Source organism: Cupressus sempervirens, chromosome 4 (assembly GCF_028749045.1).
Source record: "Cupressus sempervirens isolate cs-2001-9-10 chromosome 4, ASM2874904v1, whole genome shotgun sequence".
In the NCBI taxonomy this organism is placed as follows: domain Eukaryota; kingdom Viridiplantae; phylum Streptophyta; class Pinopsida; order Cupressales; family Cupressaceae; genus Cupressus; species Cupressus sempervirens.
In genome coordinates, this window is record NC_143121.1 from 885,126,299 (window position 1) to 885,150,793 (window position 24,495).

General features: G+C 36.9%; 1 protein-coding gene across 2 annotated transcripts in view; it reads right to left on the reverse strand.

Moving 5' to 3' along the window:
- LOC149564226 (myelin-associated oligodendrocyte basic protein) overlaps nucleotides 1-20,035 on the reverse strand; it is a 103,873-nt gene extending 83,838 nt beyond the window's left edge. For both annotated transcript variants that reach the window (XM_089827296.1, XM_089827297.1), the window contains exons 1-2: nucleotides 19,227-20,035; nucleotides 198-300 (exon numbers count right to left, since the gene is read on the reverse strand). In XM_089827296.1, the coding sequence (XP_089683422.1) occupies nucleotides 198-300; nucleotides 19,227-19,922 (799 nt within the window). In that variant the 5' untranslated portion in view covers nucleotides 19,923-20,035. The remainder of the gene's footprint in view (nucleotides 1-197; nucleotides 301-19,226) is intronic.
- Nucleotides 20,036-24,495: the final 4,460 nt, after the last annotated feature.

Genomic DNA, 24,495 nt, shown 5'->3' on the forward strand with positions numbered 1-24,495 from the left:
ATCCAATTCCAAATCTTCTTCTCATTCAACTGGAGTGATACATAATGCACTTTGATAAATTGCTTAAAGATGCAAATGATTAGAAGTTTGTTACATTTGGAGATTATATTAATCGGACATTCACCTTCAATCATGGTAGAAATTTCAGAAAACATTAAAACAACAGAATTATAAAATTAAAAAAATTGATACCATACCTGTCAGCAGAAGATTAAGGCCTTCTGGTGTAGAGGTGTTTGCATTCTCAGCAATATGATCAAGTTCCTTTTGAAGTGAGCGTGCCATACCTAACAATCCAACCTGAAAACACAATTGGAAAGAGGCAGTCAAATTCCAAAATAGACCAAGTAAATGAATAAAATAAGCCAACAATATAACAATATGCAAGGAAAACCAGTTTAAAACATTAGGCAAAAGGAATAAAGCAATATGACTCATAGAAAGCTTTGTAGTGCACAGAGTTGTGTATGTGTCAGAAGAGAAACACAATATCAAAGGCAATGGACTCTCAGCACTCAAAGTAAAAACAAAGTAGTTTATTATATGAGAACTGCAAACTTTTTGAGCATTGATAACATGGTTTAGATCCATATGAAAATAGGATGTGTGTAATTGCGTAGTATCAGTTTCCAGCATAATGCAAAAAGACAAAAAAGTGCACAAGCCTGCTTGGATGGTTTCCTGAAGTAGTTCCATGCATTGTAGAAAGTGGTACCAGCATTCCTAGAAGCTGATGAAGTCCATTACACCTCACAAACTAATGATACTGGTATCATAGCCAGCATATAATTATAAAACTACACTTTAGCCTCACCTGAAAGGGAAAAACTGTCAACAATAGAGCAGATGAAAAGCCAGGAATAGACCGACTCTGAATCCTAACCTGTTGAAAAATTGTCGGAACCGTATCCATTTTACTTGGTAAAATGGGATATATAATTGGAACATTGAAGCTTGAGAACTCTTTTCTTCTTTAAGGACTTAAGCCATCCTGATTGCTTATGTAGACAACACAAAAAAGACACAAGCCATGCTACATGGCATTTAGAGAGACAAAACCCCCAGAGAAAAGACTGAAAGGGAGAAGTAAGAAACCAGAAGATGCATGACAGGAACAACAAACTAAAACCAATAAGTCTACAAGCAGCATCAGGTATTGAGTAAATGGAGCCATTGCCTGCCTTTCAATTGAGACTGCCAAAGCCTCTCAAGAGTCATGCACTTGAAGAATTCCAGTGAAAATAGCAGTCATCACAGGCCTCCACAGAGCAAAAGCATCCAATTATTTTAGGCATTACCTTATCTTCTAAAAGCTCCTACAAACATTTCAACTAGAAAAGTTTTCTGTCCATGTCCACTTCATTACTCCTGGGGACAATAAATTGAAGAATTATGTAAAGACCCTTACTACTTCCGACCCCAAAATATTTTATCCTTTCAATAATTTGTTTGATATCATGAATGCCCAGTTTCAGTTTTGCAAAACTAATTATATGGTTAGGTTTTTTATGAGCAGATGAAATAACCCACAAAATAAAAGAGCATATGACTTGACAGAACAATAGGATTTACATAGTTCCACGGAGATTCCTCACAGGGGGATGCAGGGACAGGTTATGGGGATGGGGGCACCAAGGACCTAAAATTGGGGGTGGGGAGGAGACAGAGCAGAGACAGTGGCAGAGCAGTGGTGAGGGGCACTAATATACAAACTGAGGTGAATATACAAACTGAGGTGAATTGAGATCTTAATACAAAATCTGAAATAGAACATCTTCGCAAGACCTCAGGAAAAGAAACCTAGTTTTCACAAAGTTAAAAGTTTGTGATTAGTAGGGATGGCATATGTCGTATAGCAAGCAAGCTGGCAGTGCCTCAGTGGGGGTCACAGAGGTGATGGTGTTGTGGGGGGATGTTTCCCCCAAATCCTCAAGTCTTGTCCCTATAACGGGCACACAAGGATTTTTTTTGGGGGGGAGGTGTCCCCATGCAACACTGAAAGTTCATTTCTTTCATATGCGTACAATTCATAATAACAGAGTTCTTACATTTTACAATAGCAGAAAATAAGTTTATTATTGCAGAAGACTAATTCTTCACCTTTTCAGTCCATGCATTAGCCTGAGAGCATTATAGCAGATAGCAAAAATAACACAGCAGAAAAATTATATTTTATGTTGCCTCTGAATACTGCCCAGCACAATAGAAAGCACTTAGCCAAAGCAAATTGCCAATATCTGATTTGCATCAACTAGAAGTATAATGACACCAGCTCCACTATGACACTAGTAGCAGATCCATTTAATGTAGAATGGTGGCATTCGGTAAGAATGGCTAAAAATATGACCACAATCTGCTCAGAACATTCAGCAGCCCACCCTTAGACCTCCACGTCCAGCCATTGTGCATTCCAATCTTCAAATCAACCCTCAACACTAGGTTAAAGCTTTATGTAACTCTCACAAACATCATGTGCCAAAGATAGCTCCCTTTGACCTCACAAGACCTTTATATCTATTTCAGTGTAGCAGACTGAGATGCCCAGCAACAAGCATTGGCTGTGACTGGGAAAATGTAGGAAAACGAACATTTGACCAGGTATTGTTTTTTGTTTTGATCATGACTCCCTTTTAGTATGGCATCTAGACCAAGGCTTCAGTATTGCCCACGGATTGCCAACAAAATGCATCCAGCTTCAAATCTGTTCACCCTTTCGTCAAGATCAATTTCTTATAGCAGCAACACATGTATAAGATAAACATTTGCAATATCTTCAAAAGTTTGTAAATTTGCCGCTGTAAGAGACTTACAAATTTAATGAGCTCTAGTTGTTTGAATTCCCTATAAGACCTCTAAACAAAACCTTCAACCCTCGGATAGTGTAGACTAGTCTCACTACCAAATCCAATTCCCTTAAGTTTCCATCCTAGAGTTTCCATCTCCAAGAAGGGCAATTCTAAATAAGAAAACTAATCCAAGCAACTGAAAATGAGCCTCGAGAAGAACTTTTTGAATTCCTTGTAAGACCTCTAAACGAAACCTTCAACCTCAGCTAGTGTAAACTAGTCTCACTACCAAATCCAATTCCCTTAAGTTTCCATCCTAGAGTTTCCATCTTCAAGAAGGGTAATTCTAAATTTAAAAACTAATCCAAGCAAGTGAAAATGAGCCTCGAAATGTCATTTTTACAACGAACCCTAAAAACCACGAGAAGAACTTTTTGAATTCCCACTCTTTTAATGTTTTTATTAAACTCAGGAAAATAAAGTGACCCTTGTTAATTTACTATAATATTTCATTTAACTCAGTTTATAAAGCTTATTAGATAATTTAATTTTTCAGATAATATTAAATAATTATTTTAATTATTCCCTTTTGTCTGAGTTTAGCCAGTGGGAATTCAATAGTCGTTTTGGACTACTCTGTGGAACGTCCCAAGAATTGCTTGCCTCAAGAAATTGCAAATTAAGATGCTAAATAACTTTGTTCACCCTACCAAGTGGGCATCCTCCATGGGCAAGTCTCTACATCGAACAATATATTCCTTGATTACTTTTCTATTCAATATCCTTTCCTTGGTAGATAAAATCTCATCAAGTATCAAAAACAATCTGCCCTCTACATCCAAGGGTGGAAGCTCCAGTGAAGAAGTAACATGCTGCCCTAGTACCTTCTTGAGGCATGATCCATTAAACACATAATGGATCTTCTTCTTCTCCTGCAGCTCAAGCTCATACGCTTGTAGGAGCCATACAAGTGAGTTAACTTTTTTGCACCACTTTTCTTCAAGGAAGATTTCCTATGTGTTTGTAGGAGCGTGAAAACATGAATCTCCCACCTAAAATCCTTTCTCAATCCTATGTCTATTAGCATAATTTTTTTGCTAGTTTTGGGTACTCCATAGATTATCCTTAAGTGTCTTAAGGATGTCTTGACTTTCTTGGATCAATCCTACTATCACCAAAAAATAGGCCAAAAAATGATGGACCATCATTTCCATATAAGGCTTTGAAAGGAGTTATCCCAATCAACATGCAATAATTGGTATTGAGGATCAATTTGATGCCAACTAACCTAAATAGCTCCAGACAAAAAGCATAGAGTAATCTATTATCCATGTCATTCACTATATTTATTGGTAATCCATGGAGTCTAAACACCTCCTTGAAAAACAACTCTACTACCTATGGTGCCTTATACTCCAGTGAGATAGAAACGAAATGTACAAACTTCGTCCACGGATCAACTACCGCAAAATGCATTCTTTGTCCTACACCTTTAGAAGACTAGTGATGAAGTCCTATAATAAATTCCCATTTATACTTCAAAACAAACAATGGTTGAGGCCAATAGGAAAAGTGTGTTCTGACTTGTGCTGACAAAATCTTGCATTCTCAAAGATACAAAAAGACATCATTCCTTGAGCCCTTCCATGAGAACCTCTCTTTGATCTACCTTTAAGATTTAAAATATCTTGGATGTTGTCCCAAGGGTGTGTTGTAGATGGCTCTCAATTTTTTCTCGTTGTGTTTAAAGTTAAACTCAAGGGCCAAGAAAATTATATCCTTATAATAAATAATGTAATCTACTGACCTATACCTTGTTAGCATAAATGCTGATGATATTCCAATGGGGGAGTACCCTAGTATTGCTAGAGCATTGGGGAGATTGTTAGCATGACTGTGTGTTGCATTCATGGCAGTGTACTTGTAGTTCTATGAAGGATTTGATGTCAACATACTTGCAATTCTATGAAGGATAATAGAGTAGCAGATGCGGATCAAGATCCCGTGGATGGAGGCTTGAAGATGAGATGTTGCGCAGTTAAGGAAGTGTACCCGAGAGTGTCTACATGGCGTGGTTAAGCATGCATGCAATAAATCAAAGATTGGCAACAGTTATTCGAGATTTATTGAAGACAGCATTCAGACAGAGTACCTGAGAAGCAGTTACTGGTAAACTGAGTATATCTCTTAAGAGAGATGGAATCGGGCTAAGCCCAGTTAGACAAAGGAAGAAGACATATTGAAGATGATGTGGCTAAGTAAGCAGAGTCAAAAGTGACATGTGCGAAGAGTTATGAAGACAGAGAGACAACAATGTGTTGTAATTTTGTAATTGATGAAAACATGTAATGTAACGTGTAATGTATTATCTTAATGAGGTCCTATATTGTAATTGTAATTGGGAAAGCCTCAAGGCCGACTCAATAGTTAATATTAGGACTTGGTATAAAGAAAAGATGATTTCCTTGTTTATAATGTAACGATATGGTATGCGAAAGAGAGGATTGTAAGTGGAATGAAAGTGAGCAAACTTGGATACAAGTTCTAGTGAACCCGATATTGAGATCAAAGAAGTTGTTGGTGCAGTTAGCAAGGAAAGTGTTTGGATTTGGCAGAGTGCTAGAGGATAGCTGATTATTCTGAAAAGAATTCTACTGAGGCTATTTGGACAATGAGTTCAGTGATCTTGCCCCAGAAGCTGCTTGGACAGTGGGTCCTTCTGACTTCCACAACTCCTAATAGGGTTGGAGTCTCCTTACAGGGATGCAAAGTCTCCTACTAGGACTTATATGTACTGAATGTAAATTCACTGATTCCTAATAGGGTTCATCCTCTTACAAAGAATTTATATATTAGTACATCATTTTGTGAGTACCATCCCCACCGGGGTATTCCCTCCAATCAAGGGTTTCCCTAGTTAACAAATCTGGAGTTATTGTGTATGAGTATCTTTATGTGGTTATTGCATTCGTTGATTACATGTTTTAGAATTAATAAGGTTGATAAAAGTTGTTTTGATCTAATAATTGATTCACCACAACCCCCCCCCCCCCCCCCCTCTCAATTATCTTGGTGGACTTTACTTTCTAACAATTGGTATCAGAGCATCAGGTCCTTGAAGGAAAAGCTTAACAGCTTAAGGAGATCTATGGTGAATCATTTCAAAAAAGAAAGATCGAAGTTTGATGGAGTTAACTATGACAACTGGAAGGAGAATATGAAGACACATTTGTTATGCATGGGTCCAAGATACCGGTTGATCACTAAGAACAGCAAGAATGTGACTGAAGAAGATAAGCTTGAGGAGTGTATTGAACAACAGGGAGATTTGTGTTAAAGAGTAGCCTTAGTAGAAGTGAAGTACACATTATGCCCGGTATATGAATTTGTGATTCTCCCATTATTTTATATATGGGTGTGTGTGTATTCACTATTATGTATATATTGTGTTGAAGTTATTCATATACACTTTATCTTGTCTCAAAAATATAAATATACATATATATATATATATATATATATATATATCATCATTAATAGTCCTTCGATAAATTCTAATATGTATCGGGCTTGATATGAATCGACAGCAATTATTATTGAAACTGTACCATAGTCCGCGTAGAGTCATGTCCCTACCGGGACATGTACTCACTACCCTCCTATATATATAGTACACAATCATTGAATGAGAGACCATCAATAACAGTGGTAAAGAGTCCTTTCTCAGTAGCGATATAAGTATATTCAATTGCAATTTGTATCAATAGTCAATTCAAAATATATTTACAGTTAGCATTTTCATGTATAATGTGACATATATTCGGACTTACATAACAAATTAGAATCATTATTATTTGTTGAAGATTCGGTACAACTAATCTCTATCAGAGATCCATTTACACTTGCAATTTGTTTGTGTAAAATGCTCGCTAGAGAAGCATTGTTGACAGTTTGTCCTGAAAATGAGTACAATCAGGTAAAATCTTTAAGATTGGCATATGAAATTTGGAAAGCTTTGGAATCTACTTTTTTAGGTGATAAACATGCTAGAAAGGTTAGATTGCAGAATTGGATTTTTTTATTTCAAAAAGCTAAAATGATGGAAGATGAATCTGTGATAAGCTATTTTGGTACAATATCAGAGATTGTTGCAAGAAAAAAAGCTTGTGATGGAAGCAAAGATGAAGATGAAATTGCATGGAAGATCTTGAAAACTTTGACACCAACATACAAGCAGACAACACAGATGATTGAGCAGGTTATACCTTCTACAGAGAATTTCACAAGAGAAACTCTTCTTGGAAGATTGGAGTCAACTGAGATTAGCTTGAGACAGAGTGGAGATATGCCTAGAATGGAGACTACTCTCAACACATTGAGTGTTCGACCTACTTTATAAAGAAGTGCAAGTACTAGTAGAGATTATGCCACCAGCAGCAGAGGAAAATCAAAAGAAGATAAGAAAATTGAAGAAGGAATTGTCTTGCTTGTAAGGAGAAAACCTGAAGGTAAGAAAATCTTTAAATGTTAGACTTGTAATGAATATGGTCATTATGCTTCTAAGAGTCCTAAGAGAGTGAAGTAATCTAGAAAGAACTTTAAGCCTAGGAGGCCTAGAGAATGTCTTTATGCAAATGATGATGATCTAGAAGCTAGTGTGGAAAGATTGTTGAGTGAAAGTGATAATGACAGTGATGAGATAAGCTTTGTTGCAATAATGGAAGAAAGCCCTTAAAAAGAAGAAGTTAAATGAGAAAAGGCATTGGTATCACAAGTTGAAAGAAGAAAACTGATTGGATTATAGACAATGGTTGTTCACTTCATATGATTGGAGATATGAATAAACTTGCTAAGTTTAATAGTTATGATGGAGGAATTGTAAGAGTGGAAACAATGCAACTTGTCACATAAAGGGAATAGAATCTATTATTGTTGATGGAAAGACTTAACACTACTGATGTTTACTTTGTTGATGGTTTGAAACATAATCTTTTAAGTGTTGGACAGCTAGTTGACAAGGGATATTGGTTGCAATTCAAAGAGAAGACATGCATTATCAAGGATAAAGATGGTAAGATGATTGGTTCTGGTACAAGATCTAGAGGTCATGTATTTCAATTGAATCCTATTGAAATGACATGTTTAGTTGCTAAAGTTGATGACAGTTGGTTATGGCATAAAAGGTTTTGTCACATAAACTTTGATAACATTGTGAAAGTGAGTACTACACTTGCGGATAGAGATTTTCCTAAAATTGTAAAGCCTACTAACATGATATGCTAGGAGTGTTATGGCAAAATAGAAGAAATGATCGTTTCCAAGCAAGAAATACACTACATTTGCGAAGTTTGAGATTGTGCACATTGATTTGAGTGGTCCTACAATGACAAGAGCATTCTATGGTAAAAAATATTTTATGATTCTTGTTGATGATTTCACTAGGATGATGTGGGTAGCATTACTTAGAGAAAAATCTGAAGCATTTGAGAAGTTTAAAGTATTTAAGAATCGAATTGAGAAAGAATCTGGATTGAAGATTAAATGTTTGAGAACTAATAGAGATGGAGAGTTTACCTCAAATGACTTTAAAAATTATTGTGAAGTGAATTGTATTGAAAGACAACTTTCAGTCCCTAAAACAAGTGAGCAGAATGGTATAGCAAAGAGAAGGAACAGATCAGTAACAAAGGTAGAACGAGCTATGATATTTGAGAATGATGTATCAGAGATATTTTGGAGATAAGCAATGAACATAGCAGTATACACAATGAACAGAGTAAGGTACTAGTAAGTCACCCTAAGAGCTTTGGTTTGGACAAGCACCCTCAATTAAGTATTTCAAAATTTTTGGAAGTAAGTGTTACATTAAGAGAGAACACGATACTGGTAAGTTTGATTCAAGAAGTGATGAAGGTATGTTTCTTGATCATTCATTGAAAAGCAAAGCATACATATATTTTAATCAAAGAACTAAGACTATTATTGAGAGCACAAATGTTAGTGGATGAGAAGTTTAGAATTCAAGAAAGAATACTTGATTATAATTCTGATGAAGAGACTAATCCGAAGGCTAAACAGGAGAATGTTGAATTGTTTTATGAGACTGACACAGATTTGTAGAATGACATACAAGTTATGGAATAGAGAGAAGAACCAAGAAGTGAACCTAGGGCTCAAGTTAGAGTTGAGACAGTGACACCTAACATAAATTTGTTAAAGAATCACCTTGCTGATCGTATTATTGGAAGTAAGGGCAAAGGAGTGATGACAAGAAACAAGGTACATGCAGAAATATGTTTGATTTCACAAGTAGAACCTAAGACTACTGATGAAGCTAGTAAAGATGATTTTTGGATTAAAGCTATGAGAGAAGAATTAGATCAAATTGAGAAGAATGATACATGTGAATTGGTTCCTAGACCTAAAGACAAAAATGTTATAGGAACTAAGTGGGTTTTCAGAAATAAGATGAATGGACAAGGAGAGGAAAGCAAGATTGACCTATGTAAAAGTTATTCACAGCAAGAAAGAATTGACTATGAAGAAACTTTTGCACCTGTTGCAAGGATAGAGGCAGTTAGGAAGTTTTTGGCATATGCAGCAAACAAGAAATTCAAAGTATATCAGATGGATGTCAAGTCAGCATTTCTAAATGAAGAACTTGAGGAAGAAGTATACATTGAGCAACCTGAAGGTTTCCCTTTGACAGAAGAGAAAGACATGGTTTGTAAGTCAAAAAAAGGCATTGTATGGACTAAAACAAGCGCCTAGAGCTTGGTATGCAAGACCAAACAAGCTTCTTGTAAAGTTGGGATTTGTTAAAGGTAATGCAGACAGTAACTTATATTTGAGAAAAGATGAAAAAGGATTATTGATCATTGTAGTATTTGTTGATGATATAATCTTTGGAGGAAATGATGATGTAAGTGAAGTATTTGCAACAGAAATGAAAAAGAAATTGAAATGAGCATGATTGGTAAGATGAAATATTTCTTGGGTTTGAAGATTGTACAGAACAATGATGACATTTTCTTATCACGAACTAAGTATCCGAAAGATTTGTTGAAAATATTTGGTTTGGAAAGTTATAAATCTGTTGGTACACCTATGGTAATTGGTCACAAGTTATCTAGAAAAAATGAGACACCTATTGTTGAACAAAAGAAGTATAGGTCTATGATTGGAGGTTTGCACTATCTAACACACACAAAACCTGATATAGCTAATGTAGTTGGCATTATTGTGAAATTTCAAGCTGATCCTAAAGAAACATATTATGTAGCAGTGAAAAAAAAATTCAGATATATGAAAGGTACACCTGATTATGGATTATGGTATGACACATCAGGTGATTTTACCTTACGTGCATACATTGATGCAGATTGGACAGGCGGTGTGGACGACAGGAAAAGTACAATTGGTGGAGCATTTTTTCTTGGAGAAAGATTGGTTTCTTGGCTAAGCAAGAAACATGACTGTATTTCACAGAGCACAACAAAAGCAGAGTATGTTGTTGTTGAAGGATACTGGAATTGAGTTTATAGAGCTTGTTATCATTCATTGTGATAACACAAGTACAGTGAGTATGTCTAAGAATCATGTGTTACATTCAAAGACAAAGCAAATATCTATAAAGTATCATTTTCTAAGAGAGAAAGTTGCAGAGAAGGAAATCAGATTGGAATATATCAGTACAAAGGCTTAGATAGCACATGTATTTACAAAGCCATTGTCGAAGGATACATTGGAGTATTTGAGAGGTATGCTTGGGGTTATTCCCCTGCCTACTTCTGAGTAGATGATGCAGAGATTGCATCAATCAAGTGGTAGCAGAACATTATTCTTTATCTGGATTGGATGTTGGATGCTTCCTCTATTGGGGGGTATCTATGTTTGAGCTGAGTCATTAAGGACTCTTGGTAACTGATATTTAAAAGTGTCTTTGGACACTTGAGGTTGTTGAAGATATTATGTAGCAGAATTGGCATTATGATGCCTTTTTCATTGATGTCAGTGGGGGATCCCGTAATGTCCCAAACACTATATAAACTTTGATAACTTTTGTTCAAATAGCTTCTGCTGTCTGGGTATGTGAAAATTACAGGGCAGTTTTGACCGGTATTTGATATAATTTGATTCTTTATAGGAAAAGACTTTGTTTATGAGGCCAACTGCTAATTAAGTTTATAAGGAAATAGAAAAAAAAAATCAGGCAAAAAGATTTAACTGTTTGCAAAATCTCAAATGCATGATAGAAAGATGGGCAAGAAAGAATTTTCTTAAGCTCTGTTCGGAACAGATGGAAATTTATGAAAAAATGACAAATAAACATAGACTATGATGCTCAAAAACTACCTAAAACATTTGACTTCAGCCCTTTATCAATCAAAAATAAAAAATTATTAATCTAGGAATGTTTAAAAAAATGAGTGCAAACGACATTGACTAATACATATCTATAAATCAAAAAGAGACTACTATCTGACAGGCAGAGGATCAGTAATAGGTCCTGAGTTTTCGCAGGCAGGAAGCATTCCAAAGGACACGGTTCTTACCCGGAAGCATTCAAGCATTCCAAAGGACACAGTTCGTACCCAGATTCCCACATGCCTCACAGCATGAAAAACACAGCCCGGACCAGGGCACTGCTAGTGAACATTGTAATCTAAGTTGGACACATATTGTGCACCCCTTCTCCAATGCCTAATGCCCAGCCAATAATTTTAACTATTCCCTCTCGAGTTGCCTCTGTAAATATTATACTTCCTGTACTATTCTCAGTGTCTGTCTGTGTCTCCTATATATATTTACAGGTTTTAATAGTACCCCAAGAATGGTTACGAAAATGAAACCCTTTCATAAATATAATATTTATTCATTTATATGTTCTTCAATTGTAATTTCATTTTATGGGAAAAAGTCCCATAATGAGCACCGATCCCATGACCCAAGTATATAATTTTTACTCACACATGGAAGCCGAAGACTGTGCCACCATGATGCTCAGTACCTCAGCCAAATGTTTTACTTCTGACAGGGATACTAAGTTTATAGGTCATTTTTGTAGGATGTTATAAAAAGGATTGGATACCAAATTAGATTTTAATTCTGTACATTAATCCCAGACTGATGTAGAAGAGGATGCAGTTAATAGGAGCATTGGGAATCTCCTAAGAAATTTAGTTGGAGATAGACCTACTATGGGATATTGGGTCCTTACCTAGGCAGAATCACATACAAGAATTCAATTAATATGTCATTTTGTGCTTCCCTGTTCCATAATGTCCATGTAAGATCTCCGGGAGGGTATCATAGATTTGATAAATGTGGTTGCTGACAAAACTAATGCCCAAGGACTTCACAAAATATATGCAAAAATTGAATGAGAAAATCAGAAAGCAAAAACGAAAGATTAATTTAAAATACAATGAAAAGGCTGTTGAGGAAAGAAGAGAAGAGACACTTGTAGTCAATGATTCAGTTATGGATAATGGTATTTCTGGGGAAGGAGTAAAATGAAACACAAAAAAATTGGAACCTGCAAAAATTCTACCAAATTTCTCTGGTAACGAATATGAGGCTGGTCTTCTACTGGAAAGATATTTCAAGAATCTTTAATGTTGATTATCTACACTCATATATAGGTGATGAGACTGTTGCTACAAATGATGAGGATATGCAGAGATTGCTAATTGGATTGACCATATTCCAGAACGAGGCAGACAAGAGACGAGAGAGACCTCAAAATGCATGCTTTGACTGCAACAAATAAATCTCTGACTGAAAATAACAATGCTTTAAAAGCACAAGTCTTGTTGTTGCAAGAAACACTCTTAGCTGGAAAGCTTGAATGGCAAAACGTGAAGGACAAATGGCAAATAGTGAAGGAAGAATAGCAAAACTCAAAAGTTTCAGTGGCAGCAAACAAAGTGACAGCAAATACTGAGACATCTCACAATAAGGAGAAGCCGATATATCACAATGGTCTGTTGGGCAATAACGAGGTTGAAGACGGCAGAAAGAGTTTCTCTGATGTTACTAAAACATGAGATAAAAATAGCAAATATACAGATTGGGCAGGTGTGGAAGCAAATAATCACACGAATGATGCACATGATAGGGAAGTCAAGGAAAGGCATGTCAGGGCATCCAACATAATCATCAAAGGAGTAAAGGACTATGGTGAGGGGAACACACTTTGGAGTTAACGAGTTGCTTTGGCAAGGCCAAATCTAGCAAGCTTGGAGGGTTGGAAAGTTATCGGATGAAAGAGATAGACCTATTAAGGTGGTTAAGCCTAATATTTATGACAAACAAAATCTTTTGTGTAAAAAACAGCTCTTGAGGGGTTCTCGTTTCTTTCTAGAGGAGGACCTAACTATGAGACAGCAGGAAGAAGAAGGGTGGAAGTAGCAAAAATCAGAACAGCTAGAGATGATGGAAAAGAGCATGGTTGTGCATGGGAAAAGCAGTATTGCTCAATTCAGTCACTTATCTAATGCAGAGCAGCAAGGAGGCAACAAAAACTTGGCAGAAAGCTCCTCACTAGGTAACTATGTGACAAGATCAGCACTCATGTCTAGGGATAAAAACCCAATCTCGAATATGTCATCTCAAAACAAATAGCAATCAAATTCAGCCCAGGCCTCTCTAAGTGTAGTTTGTTGGAGGTGTGGGCCTGGGCTGGGACCTATTGCGGAAGGAAATGATATTATTTGTCTCACAGAGACACATGAACATGAAGGATGTAAGACTCCATTGTTTGCAGGCTACTGGAAGGCGACAGTGTGGAATGAGGCAGCAAGTAAAGGTAAGCGTCATGGAGGCATAATGGTTCTAGTAAAAGAAAAGAAAGGACGTGTCATTCAATTGGAAAAGGAAGACATTAATAAACAGTTTGTATGGTTTAAAATCATGGAAAACAACAGTCTTATTAGGATTGCAGCTTGTTACTTTGCTCCACAGGTTTCTAAAATCTATAAGAAGTGCGGTTTAGATCACAAAGAGCCATATGCTGCTCTAAAGAAGGACGTTGTTGTGTTTTCACAACGTGGGGATATTCTTCTTGTTGGAGATTTCAATGCTAGAACAGCAAATGGGTAAGCTAGCATTTTCAGCCACAATGCAAACAACAATCCTCTTTGGCTCACAGAAAAGAGTAAACACCAATGGGAAAGAGTATCAGATGATGCTAAAGGCTACAATCATTTTTGGGGATAAATTGATTACCTTATGTAGAACTTTTGATTTAATAATTTGCACTGGTGTGGCTAGATGGACAAAATCGGTTAGTTTCACTTGCAATACTTACAATGGTGCACGTGTGGTGGATTATGTAATATGCACAAAATTTGTATGAAAGAATCAAGGAAGTTATGATTAGGGAACACATATGGGATCTTAAATCAGACTATAGATCACTGCACATAAAATTGTTGTGGGCAAAGGATAGTCAGCTTGAGATAGAAGGTCAATGCCCTCAACAACCACTTTCACAAGGCAGAATTTTTTTACTTCAGAAAACAGGGACATCTTCAGGACTACACTTGAGAAACTATATGAGGAGTGTACGCACGTGCACGATGCCAATAGCCATGCATTATCTAATCTCATTCACAAGGCACTTTCGAAGCGCAAAAGATCAAAACATAGAAAATCTGAAACAAATTGTTTTCCAGCTAATGTGATGTTTGATAAGGAGTACAAATTGGCCAAGAGAAAGCTAAGAGAGTCCAATAAAACAAGCCTCGACATTAAAATGTATCAGCAGATCCTAAAGAAGAAAAATCAAATTTTATGATCACAAGGAGGGAAGAACTTATCTCTCTTGGTAAAAATAACCCCAAGCTTTTCTGGAGAGAGCTACAACCACGGAAGAAACAAACTGAAAGTATTATTACAACCACTCAATGGTTCGAGTATGCTAGAAAACTTTATGAAAAAGAAGAGGAGATGGATCCACCACCCTTGGTCAACAATATGAAAGATCTTTTCATGGTGCAAGAGGTTGAGATGGGTATTAGAAAGTTGGGTATCAGCGAGGCAAAAGACTTGGTGGAACTTAAGCAAAGTATCATAAGTAGGGCATGAAAACCCTCGCACCACTCAAACAGAAATATTCAATAATATCAGCCAAAACGGGTTCCCTAGAGATTGGACTATTAGTCTTGCTATACCCCTTTATAAGAGCAGTGATGTCAATAACCCCACCAACTACAGGACTATAATGATTAATTCTCTGTTAGCAAAACTTTTTGGTAGCATGATAGAAAACAAAATCAGCAAATGTGCTGAGGAAAATCATGAGCGTGCAAAAGGTCAAGCTGGTTTTAGGCCAAAACACTCGATTGTTGACCATTTTATCACCCTGAGGTACATTATTGAAAAAGCGTGGGAGAGAAATGATGAGGTTTTTTGTTGCTTTGCTGATTTTAAAAAAGCTTTCGACACTGTACCTAGAGAGAACCTTTGGCTCAGGACGGAAGAATTGGGGATCCCTACAAATCTCAGAGCTGCTGTCCATAGGATGTATGAGGAGGTGAAAGTCAAAATCAAAACTTCAGATGGCATTTTAGAATGTTTTAAGATTGACATAGGGGTTAAACAGGGCTGTCCTCTTTCTCCTACCCTATTTGGCATATATATCAACAAACTTGAAAAATGGTTAGATGTGCAAAATGGTGAGGGTATCCAGTTAGGTGAATTTCTAACTAGGCTGCTTCTGTATGCGTATGATCTCATTTTGATTGCCCAATCTGCCTATGGACTGCAGGAACATCTACTCTTACTTGAGTGTTTTTGCAAAATGGTAGGGATGCAAGTCAATATAAGACTAAAATCATGATTTTTTCTAAAAGCAAAAAACAACATCAGCATAAGTTCTATTTTAAGAGCAACATTCTTGAGGAAGTTGTGGAGTATAAATACCTTGGGATTGACTTTAACAAAAGTCTAAACTGGGAAGGTTATAGAAAGAAAAGAGTTTTAGGAGGGTGGAAGGCTCTTTATGCACTCCAAAACAGGTGTCGTGATGCGGAGGTTTGGGATTGGAAAACTACTCAAACTTTGTTTGGGCTTCTTGTGCTACCGGTGGTTCTCTATGGATGTGAAATATGGGCCAACAGCACTTCAGCCTTAAAATGGAAACAAATTGAGGGGATCCAAAAACATTGGATCACAAGCAAGTTCAAGATCAAAAACATTGTCTCATATTCTATCATGCTTAGTGAAGTGAGAGTTGCCCCTATCAAGGCTCTTGCTATGGTTCACCTCATTAGCTATCGTAAAAGAATTGAAAATATGTATGCGAGTAGGTGGCCTAAAGTGGTCTTTGATGATATTTTGTGCAAATGCAAAAAGACATGGATGCAACAAAACATCAAGTGAATGAAGAAATGGAATATTCTTTTCAATATGTGACCCACCAACAATAAAGAAATTAAGACCTTTGTTATGGAAAAATTCTATAAGAGTAATTGGGGAAAGTTGGAAGGAAAAAGACCTTTGTCAATGAGTCTGACTCAAAAACTACACAATTAAAGCCTGATAGCAACATCACAATTTCACTTGCCGTGGAAATATCTCCTACTTATCACTTGAAGAGCTTAAGGGGCTTTCTAATGAATGGTTCACAAGGCACAACACTCGGTAAAGGTTTCGCAAATTGGGTTGCAAGCAAAGTGAGTTTAACCATGGAGGAAACTTTGTAGTTAAGTGTGCTCGAGCTGGAGTAGTACTGGAATGGGTGACCTCCCGGGAAGTCTCAGTGCTTCAGCTCTGTGAGCATCACCTAGATCCAATGAGTGCTAAGTGTTCCATTTATTCTCATGAGATGGATTCATGTTTGAATCACTACTAATGAAACATGGGTCAATGAGTTTGACTCAAAAACTACACAGTTAAATCCTGATAGCAATTGTAATATCCTCCCCTGATTTGAACTTTGACTTGTAGAAATTTAACTTAAGGAATATTGTCAAACACTTTGTATGCAAACTCATAAAGCTGATTTCCTCAATAAATTGCTTTCCAATGAGTAGATTTACGAACAACTATGAAGTGACATTAAAATGCATAATACACATCATAACATTTTCACAAACACTTGGCACACATTCAACAATATATGAAAAATCTAGAAACTCTTTCAATCTACTGATAAAGGGTGATTTTTAAATGTAGATGTGCACTTACAGCTGCCTTAAAGGCTGCAACAACTATTCAGACTTGTATTCAACAATTATTATGCAAAGTATCAAAATTTGACAGAAAAAACCTGGAATTAGTTGCCGTAGTATTTTGCAGATGTAGTCGGCAGCCTTCCAAACTTCTAATCAGCCGGAAAAACAAGTAAACTTGATACCAACACTGTTCACGACGTACTGTAGCAAAATACTGTTCATGCCAACTGTAGCAAAATACTGTTCATGCGGCACTATAGCAATAACTAACTTCAGATCTGCACCTCAAACCCTTGTAAATTTCTTTATGCGAACGCCCCAAATGAAACCCAGTGTGTTTCCTGAAGTGAAAACACCATTGATCCTCCTGACTGTGTCTTCCAACAACGAAGAGAATGCTAGCAAAGAGGGATTCCGTCCTCCAAGCCCGATAATCAGATATCCAACAACATAACATTAATCTTCATCCAAGCATACAAAAAAGAAGCTCTTCCATTTCTTTTATAGTGTTCTCACAAGAGCTCAATCCTTCGTTTTCTCAATGTGGGATAAAACATAACTCCCTTTATGTACCTTATGTCTCCAATGTGTTATAAAAATAAAGGGAACTCTTTTAATTTAAATATTTCCCACAAACTATAGTCTATGCATTAATAAAGTTAAATATTTAAATTTAACTTTATAAAATGGCTTTATCAATGCATAACAAATCTTATCAATGATAAATAAGTCTTCCTGTCGATTTTAAACAATTACCATCGACATACCACTGTGACTGAATGTCCGGCCATGTCCAAGATGACTTACTATAAATAGTAAGTATGCCCAAAGTTGCCTCAGAACCCCTCAGAAAGACCTGCAACTGAAACTATCTAGGCCAAATGGCCTCTAAGCCCCTTTAATGTCCTAGTTAGCCTACGGGACTGTGGGGAAATAGGCTAACGACAACATCATGCTATGAATGCTGGAAAGGGGACATTACAGCAATATCACAGCAAGACTTATTACATCAGCACGTTCAACCCTACATACAATCAGCTCCAAAAGGCATACATAGAGGCTAACATTTCTTCGAGAGCTAAAACTCTTATTGCTCAGCTTAGAACCAACTCTCATCAGCTCCGATGTGAGACCGGACGGTGGAAGAGGCAAAAAGAGCGTTGGGAAGAGAGAGTTTGCACGTTTTGCAATTCTAGGAAAATGGAAACCGAACAACACTTTATTTCAGAATGCGATGTATATAGGGACAGCAGGGTCGAATTTGCAGATATTATATCTAACAGCTCTTGGCACAACTTATTCAGCAAGGAGAACCTTGAACAATTGGGTGGGCTCATCATCAACTTGCACAGAAAAAGAACCAAATTACTTAAGTTGGTTTATTAGTGGGAAGGCTGTCCCATAGGCTATGCTTAGCCTCGTGGACGTTAAAATTTCATCTATCTATCTTCTGTCCTATCTGTTGTCTATAAGTATCTGACATGAGGCAGTACATTCCAAGTTTCTATCTGAACAAATGGTGCAATAAACTTTCTTGTTGGGTGTCTGATGTCAAGATCCTTCTCATTGGATGACTGTCAAAGCAATCACATTTTATTTAGTCCTCATGATTTCAAAAAGTTTCCAAAAGGTGTAAACAGGACCCGTTAAAAAAGACAACCAACCGCGTAACATTTGGCACAGCTTTGTCTGCCTGCAATTAGGGACCGCCTTACTCTGTCTGTAACAAAGATATTTTTATTGGCTGCTTATTGATATCTGAAGTTATAGGTCAGAGTGACCAAACTTTAAGGCAAAGCATTTGTGATATCAGCAGAAGTGTCTGAGTATTGCTGCGAGCCAAGGTGGTTGATGTTTTTTTCCCAGTAGAGTTTTGTTTTGAATACGTAGTGACTTATTGTCACTGCCTGTGTAGCTTAATTTGGACTAAGACTGCCTTATCTTGAGGCACAATCTCATTGGCTATTGAATTGTTTTCTGCCTTGTGTAAGTTTGGTCTGCGTGTTTGGGGTCTGTTGGTATTTTGACCGACCCGCTCCAACATCTACACCAACTTAACCATGGTTTCTCCACCTCAATTGAATATGAGTTTATACATTGACTCAAATTGTGGCTCAATCCCGAAATACAAATAATGAATGAAGTTTATCATCATTCTATCATGAATATAGATACAGAGGTTGAGATAACTGGAGCACTACAATACAGATATGCCAATCATCATACTACGCGTCAACATACATACAAAAATTGGGCGTACCTGAAGCTTGAGAACACTCGTCTTTTGCGATGACACAAACAATCCTGAATTCCCGCTGTCAGACAGAAACCCAGTAACAGAAACAACTGCAAGCAAACCCATCAAGATAACGAACAGACCAGACCCAGCGCCAAACCCAATACCATAACTGGGCCCGACAAAGAAACCACCACCGAAGCCAAATGGCGAAGGAGCGGCATACGGTGTAGAATATGAAAATTTAGGACCTGAATAGGTCCTAGATGAATAATCTCTACTTCCGCGGCCAGAAGAAAATGCACTTCCACCCATCCTTCCTCCCGAGGCAGCCATAGCTGATGCAGGGTCATGTGCAAGGAGAATCCCTACCAAAATCGCAACCATTACTGGTCCTTGCAGGGCCTTCAAAGCATCCAAAACTTGTGAGGCTGAGAACCTGAACACGCATTTCTGCTCCAGCCATTTCCTGCCTTCCTCCGTCTTAGGAAAAATTAACTGCATGCTTACTTTGCACACGCCAGTATTTCTTCTGCTCTCCTTAAGTGCAGGTCTGCCATTTATTTGTAATCTCGCCCCGAAAGGACAGCACGATTTAAATGGGTTGGCTGGTAAGCCTGAACTTTTATTTGTATACTTACATGTGTTAAGTTTTACCCTTCCGTTCCCTGCAACTCCTGTAATTGCTTCCAAATTGCACAAAATTGCTGCTCCGGCCATACTCAAAAAGAACCTTTTCCAATTTTTTAAAATTCTGAAAAGCAGTTGCAAATTTTCGTTTGTATCGAACTCGGAGCAGCAAAATTTAATTTTGTCACAGGATTAACAAGCACAGTGTGCTTCCAATTCTAATCTTGCCTTTATTCATTTCCCTCCACTAAATTGAGATTACATTGGAACCATGATAATTTAAGAACCCACGTTTTTAATTTTTATTTTATTTCGTCCATCTGGCAGATGGAACTCGTCCACGTAAGTATTTATCAGCCCCAGATCTCTTTCCGGTTATAGGACGAGTACAGTAAACTCAAAGGAAACTCAGTGGGGCATTAGAAACCAAAATTGAGCAATCAATTTGAGAAGTTTCGGATTTCATTTGTTTTCTTATAGTTTCTTACTTATTTTTAAGATATTTTAAAAAATTCAATAATTAATAAATTAATTCTTCAACACAGAATATTGGCATTAAGAATATTATAAATTAGTATTTATCTTTTTCATTGAAAAAAATTAAAAAATAAAATAAAGTAATTTCTTAAAGTGTAAGTTTTAAATAAATAAAGTCTAATTTTTTCATAAAAAACAAGTATACACAGCGAAAAATAGTAATTATAATTATGTGCACTCCTTTCATTATCACTAATCTTTAGAATAAGCTTAATTTTATTTGTATTATAATTTTATCAAGCGAACAAATATATTGTGAATTCATAATATTCATAGCATGTTGTAAGAATTTGCCTTAGGGCAGAATTCACCCAAGACCAAGGAATTCAAACACAAGCACAACAATAGACCAAGGAGAGTATGATCAGAATGACGATATATTCATTCAATATTATTTCGAAAGTACACTAGGAGTGCCTGTATATAAAGGCCTCTGGAATGCTTTTAGAATGCATAGAAGTCAGCAACATAATAAGTCATACAACCAAACACATGTCCACCAGATATGGGTTATCTTCCATTAAGCACAGGAGTAAGTGCGATGATGAAAGGATAAGCCTACAAAAGTGTAGCATGCAAAATAGTGTTCTAGACAACATGTGATGAAATGGGAGTGTGAATAACTATGTTGTCTACATGACAATTCAGTTAATGATGCAAACTCCAGCGTTGTAGACACCATGTGTTGAATTAGAGTTGCTTACTCCAATGTTGTCAACATGACAACTCGTGAGAGTATGCAAACTCCTAAGTGTCTCACCTAAATAAATAATAAAATAATACATTAACCTAAGTAAACTCAAGTTAAGTGTAAATAGTAAATACTTATTTACACCAGCACCCCCCCTTAAGTGCAACTTAGGGGAATGCACTTAAGCTCACGAAAGCTAGGATGAAATGCAAGATGGGTCCCGGCTACTAGGCCATGTTAGGTACCCATGTACATAATGAAATGCAATCTCCCACAAAGCGAAGAAAGAGGGAAAACCTCATGGGAAAAACCCTCCCCCAAAAAGAGAGATGAAAAGACAAGATGCATGGATGGATGGAGTAATCAAGACCCCGTCACCCCCACCTCCACATTACGACATACATCAAGTGTATAAAATAGAGAAATATGAGAAACACACTATCCCAAAAGTGGTAAATGTCCCCCCCACAAGAGAGAAGAAGAAGAGAGACAAGGTAGTCCCCCCCCCCCAAATGAAGAGTGTCGATCAGTAATAGCTGCTCTGATGTAGAAGTTGATCCAAGACTATTGAATAGTGTTCCTCCCCTTTGGAAGAAATAATACCATAAGTACAAATGAGATGTTGTTGTGTGTGGAAAGAATCTCAATGATTGATGATGTCTCTGAAACCTACTCAACTGTCAAGGATGAATGTAGAACTTGTCCTAGAGAATCTACTGTCTCCTCAACTAATAAAGAGACCTACTGCAACTATTGTACATAAATATCCATAATCGCATCAACCTGTGAAGATCAATCATGTAGAGAATGGACATGAGGGTCAAAGTGAGCCCTTGCAACAACTGAAAAAGGATCTTCTCATGAAAGAGAAGATGTATATCATCAATGATGTTTTCCAAATTTGCTATGTATGACTCCATGAACAAACCTGAAATATCTACTATGTAGTCATCCTCTGATGTTGGAACTGGAAGACTAGGTTTACCCTATTGTGTTGGACCTATCACTATGGCAATATATGCATGTGGAATATGTTGATGTCGTGACCTCTCACTACAACTATTGATAGAACCCCACATATCTGAATCTGTTGAAGCACCATCACTAGTATCACTATCAATTTGCACTATGTATGAAGTGTGAAGAGGATTAGAGGATAAGCTTGGTGAACTTTCCTCAAAGCGTACATCCTTCTCCACAAAGATCTCATGTGTCTTAGGATCCATAAGTTTGTATGCCTTCACACCATCTTCATATTTGATGAAAGTACAAGGCCGAGGTGGTGGTGCCTTGCATCCCCTGGAAGATTTATTTGCCCATGCTAGACAATCAAAGACTTTGAAGTGTGTTACTACTAGTTTTCTACCACACCATGCCTCAAAAGGAGTCTTGCCATGTAAGGCAGAATGAGTATGTGATTGGCAATGTTGATTGCTTCGACTTCAAGTGATGGATCTACAGACTTGGCTTGTATCATGCAACTCTCCATAGACTTAAGAGTGTGTATCATCAATGTTGCAACATCTGTCTTGTGCGGACTGAATGCTAGTGGATTCTAAAGATCAATACCCTTAAGTTTGTAAAAGTCTTTAAGTCTTTTGTTTGCATATCTGCTTTCATTGTCCATCCTTAGAACTTTGATGGCTTTCCTTGATTTCTATTCAACATGAGTCTTGAAGGCTAGAAACTTGTCCAACACTTCATTCTTGTGATGAAGAAAGCAGACCCAAGTATGCCATGAAAAGTCATCAATGAAAGTAAGTATGTAGCGACCCTAGCTGACTAATGTCATTGCAAAAGCACCTACTAGTACCATATGAAACAACTGATGCTCTTGAAGACTTCCCTTTATGTAACTTCTCCTCTAGATGCATATCCACTAAATATGTAGAACATTTACCTATGGAAAAGTTGATTGTAGGTAGACCTTTGACCATTTTGATTTGTGAGCAAAGTTGTTGAAGATAGTAGAAGACAAGATGTCCAAACCGCTCATGCCATAATTGGATGTGTGAATTGGATTGAGTCAACAAGGCTTGTGAAGGAGACTTGGGCACAAAGTGGGAGAAAGAATACAACCTTTTGTCATAATTAACTTTCCCACTGCAACCAATGAGTCATCTTTTAGATTGTGCACCTTTACTAAGTCAGGAAGGAACTCAACTTTATGACTTAGGTTTGGAACATAGACAACATCTTTGAATTCTCCATTTTCCATCTCCACATTTCCTTTTCCTTTAACTGCCATTTTTGTATCATCTCCCACAAAGATGTGTGGTACCTTTAACTACTTCAATGAAGAAAAATCTTCTTTTGAAGAACCCATATGAAATGAGGCACTTGAGTTGTAATGTCCTCTTTTTTTAGCATTCATAGCATGATGTTATCGTTAGCCTATTTCCCCAAGGTCCCGTAGGCTAACCAGGACATTAAAGGGACTTAGAGGCCATTTGGCCTAGATAGTTTCAGTTGCAAGTCTTTCTTAGGGGTTTTGAGGCAACTTTGGGCATACTTACTATTTATAGTAAGTTATCTTGGGCATGGGCAGACATCCAGTGGCAGCGGTATGTCGATGGTAATTGTTTAAAATCGGCAAGAAGACTTGTTTATCATTGATAAGATTTGTTTTGCATTGATAAAGCTATTTTATAAAGTTAAATTTAAATATTTAACTTTATTAATGCATAGACTATAGTTTGTGGAAAATATTTAAATTAAAAGAGTCCCCTTTATTTTATAACATTGGAGACATAAGTTACATAAAGGGAGTGATGTTTTATCCCACATCGAGAAAATGAAAGATTGAACTCTTGTGAGAACACTGTAAAAGAAAGGGAAGAGCTTCTTTTAAGTATGCTTGGAAATATCAAAAAAATTGGAAAATTTTCTAGAGATTATGTCTCAATAGTTTGAAGGACAAAATCCCTTCAAGCTAAAAATCTTGACGCCATTGAAAGATATGGTCTTGAGATTCAACATGGTAGCAGTCCAAAAAAGCAAATACGAAAAAGCAGTTTGAAAAGCAAGCCAAAAAAGTAGAACCAAAAAAGCAGGCCAAAAAAGCAATATGAAAAAGCAGTTTTGAAAAAAGCAATCCGAAAAAGCAGTTTGAAAAAGCAGATCCGAAAAAGCAGTTCGAAAAAAAGTAGATCTAAAAAAAGCAAAGTAGAAGGGGTAGCATTGAAGAAAATTATTACAGCCATCTACAACCAGGTTCCTTTGTTAGTATTGTTTTTTTTAGGGTATTATAAGTTTTAGCTGTAAGTGTGCATTATACCAGCATTGTCATTTTGTAATCCATGTAAATGCCAAAGTCTTGGCCATATTTCATGAGCATTGTATTAGAAATTTCATTGCAATTAAGAAGATAATAGTTGCTAGTGTCATTTAAGCAATTCAATATCATTATTTATCAGCTAGTTAGTTTGCATACCA